This window comes from Peromyscus eremicus, chromosome 15 (assembly GCF_949786415.1).
Source record: "Peromyscus eremicus chromosome 15, PerEre_H2_v1, whole genome shotgun sequence".
In the NCBI taxonomy this organism is placed as follows: Eukaryota; Metazoa; Chordata; class Mammalia; order Rodentia; family Cricetidae; genus Peromyscus; species Peromyscus eremicus.
In genome coordinates, this window is record NC_081431.1 from 24,144,968 (window position 1) to 24,147,553 (window position 2,586).

At 53.8% G+C, this 2,586-nt stretch overlaps 1 protein-coding gene across 3 annotated transcripts in view; it reads left to right on the forward strand.

The window, feature by feature from the left end:
• The window catches only part of Fcrlb (Fc receptor like B), a 6,231-nt gene extending 4,052 nt beyond the window's left edge, over positions 1-2,179 (forward strand). For 2 of the 3 annotated variants that reach the window (XM_059280999.1, XM_059281000.1), the window contains 2 exons: positions 253-519; positions 937-1,082. In XM_059280999.1, the coding sequence (XP_059136982.1) occupies positions 253-519; positions 937-1,082 (413 nt within the window). Of the gene's footprint in view, positions 1-252; positions 520-844; positions 1,124-1,286 lie in introns of those variants that run through there. The other variant, XM_059280997.1, reaches the window with a different exon arrangement.
• Positions 2,180-2,586: the final 407 nt, after the last annotated feature.

A 2,586-nucleotide genomic window follows, 5' to 3' on the forward strand; every position in this document is an offset into this window, starting at 1 on the left:
TTGGTTTGATTTAAGACAGGGTTTCTCTGTGTTAACCGCTCTGGCTGTCTTGGAACTTTGTAAGACCAGGCTGGCCTCGAACTCAGAGAACCTTCTGCCTCTGCCTCCTGGAGTGCTGGGATTACAGACGTGCGCCTCCGTACCCTGCAGAGCTGGTTTGTTTTTGTTTTTTTTGTTTTTTTTTTTTTTTTTTTTTTTTTTTTTTTTTTTTTTCCCCTGATGTATAAACAGTATCTGCGGTGTCTGTTGCAGACTGGCTAATTCTACAAGTGCCATACGTTGCGGTGTTCGAGGGGGAGCCCCTGGTGATGCGCTGCCGCGGCTGGTATGACAAAGTCGTCTACAAGCTTCACTACTACCACGATGGCCAGGCCGTGAGATACTTCCATTCTAGTACCAACTACACGGTGTTACAGGCGCGAGCTAGTGACAGCGGTCACTACCAGTGCTCTGGCACCATGCGCATCCCGGTGGAGAGTGCGCCCATGTTCTCCTCCAAGGTGGCTGTCACCGTGCAAGGTGGGAGAGACGATCACTGGGAAATTCTGGGGCTGGAATCAGAAGGGGGGAAAAAGAGGCTGCACTTTGCAGCCTGTTCTGTAGGCAGGTATACCTTCCCTATGGCACACATCCAGGCTTCTTTTTTTAGCTAGAGATCCCTCTTAAGGAGTGATGAGTTCTTGCCTGCTGAGGGCGTGCTGTATCATTATGAAGAGGGGCCGCAGCTGTCCCCCTTTAAGTCTAGAGAATGCCAACTGATCGCCAGCTAGGATGTAACTTGTAGCATCTGTCAGGATCCCGCCTCCCTTCAAACTGTCCCCATTCCCCCGACCCCTCCCCGCAGAGCTGTTCCAGACACCGGTGCTCAGGACCCTGAGCCCGCAGGAGGCCCGCGGTCGCGTGGTGCTGCGCTGCGAGACGCGCCTGCACCCGCAGAAGCGGGACACGCCGCTGCAGTTCGCCTTCTACAAGTACAGCCGGCCCGTCCGCCGCTTCGACTGGGTCGCCGAGTATACGGTCCCCGAGACCGAGACCGAGGAACTCGAATCGTACTGGTGCGAGGCCGCCACCACTACTCGTAGTGTCCGGAAACGCAGTCCCTGGCTGCAGCTCCCCGGGCGGGGTGAGTGACAGCTCAGCACTGCTGGTGCTCTGCTTCCTGAACCCTGTGGTCCTCCCGCAGTATTGCCACCTTTCCATCTCAGTCCTCCACAACACCCCCGCCAGCTTCCGCCCCCCAGGGGCAACGATTTCAGTCACGGGTGACCAGATGTGTTGCGTTGCAGGCTCTGCCCTGGATCTGGCGTCCACCACCGCCCCCGCCGCACAAGCTGCAGCCTTGGCGCCCGGGGACAAGCCGCTTTCCTTCCGGAAGACCCCGGTGTCCAGATCCGTTTCGTCAGTCACTTCCGTCCCCAACAGCACCTTTGCGGGGCTGCAGTTCCCCGCGGGCCACGTCCCCACTGCCGGGCCTCACGTCTGCGCGCCTCTGCCCACGTCCGTGGAACAGTCGCGCGAAGCTCTGCAGCCCAAGGTGGACCTCCTGCTTCGGGAGATGCGGCTACTCAAAGGGCTTCTGAGCCGCGTGGTCCTGGGATTAAAGGACCCACAGGCCCTCCGCGAGCTTACAGAGACCCCCGAGACACCCAGTTCTCACGTTTCTGTGAGCCCGGGAACCCCAGAGACCACTGTCGTGGAGGGCGGAGTGGACGGCTAGAGTCTGCTCTCCAGGATGGTTCATTCTGGATCTTCCCTTCTTCAGCTCCTTTGCAAATCAGAGACCCGTCTGTTAGTGTCCCCTTGCGCTGCTGTGGTTTTTAAAGAAACGCCCCTGAAGTGCGGTGCTGTGGATTTCCACCTTACTAGACAGCTTGTAGCCGATTGTAGGCGATTTCGACCTTGCACGGTAGTTTGTAAACACAAACACCCTCTCTGGTGTGTTCTTCCTTCCATAATTCAGTAGAGGAGACAGCTGTTGTTTATCATGGGGCAGTTCACCCTCGAAAGGTGAATTTAGACGTCATAGAAATTAAGTACACATTCCAGCATAGGTTGAGTGTTTTGTGTGTAACTGAATCCATTGAGGTTAATGAGCACTTCAGAGCATTTTTAGGGTCAAGTTGTAATTATTCATACTGAATTTACTCTGATATTAAAATGACTTTCAAAATCCTATTAACTAACGAGTTTATATCTTCAAAGTCCCAAGTACGATTTCAACTTAGGGAAAGATTTTAGTGTGGGCTTCTCATTTCTGGCTATAAGGGTCAGAGATTCTGTGCCAGACTCACCCAGAGGCACCCCTTGCCCCCATGTAACCAGACAGAGCCACCCTGGAGCAGCCGAGGTGCAGGCCGTAACCTTAACTCTAGTTCAGGGTCATACCCTCCTCAGTTCAGCTTCACAGTAAAGGCTGAGAACCAATGTGACTCTACCCTCCCGTCCTTCATTCTGCTCCAAAGATATTCAGTAAGATGCACGTTCCCATTTCCCTCTGAGCAACTAACCACAACTGACATGCTTTTACGTTTTTATTGATTACTATTTAATGTGTGTGTGTGTGTGTGTGTGTGTGTGTGTGTGTGT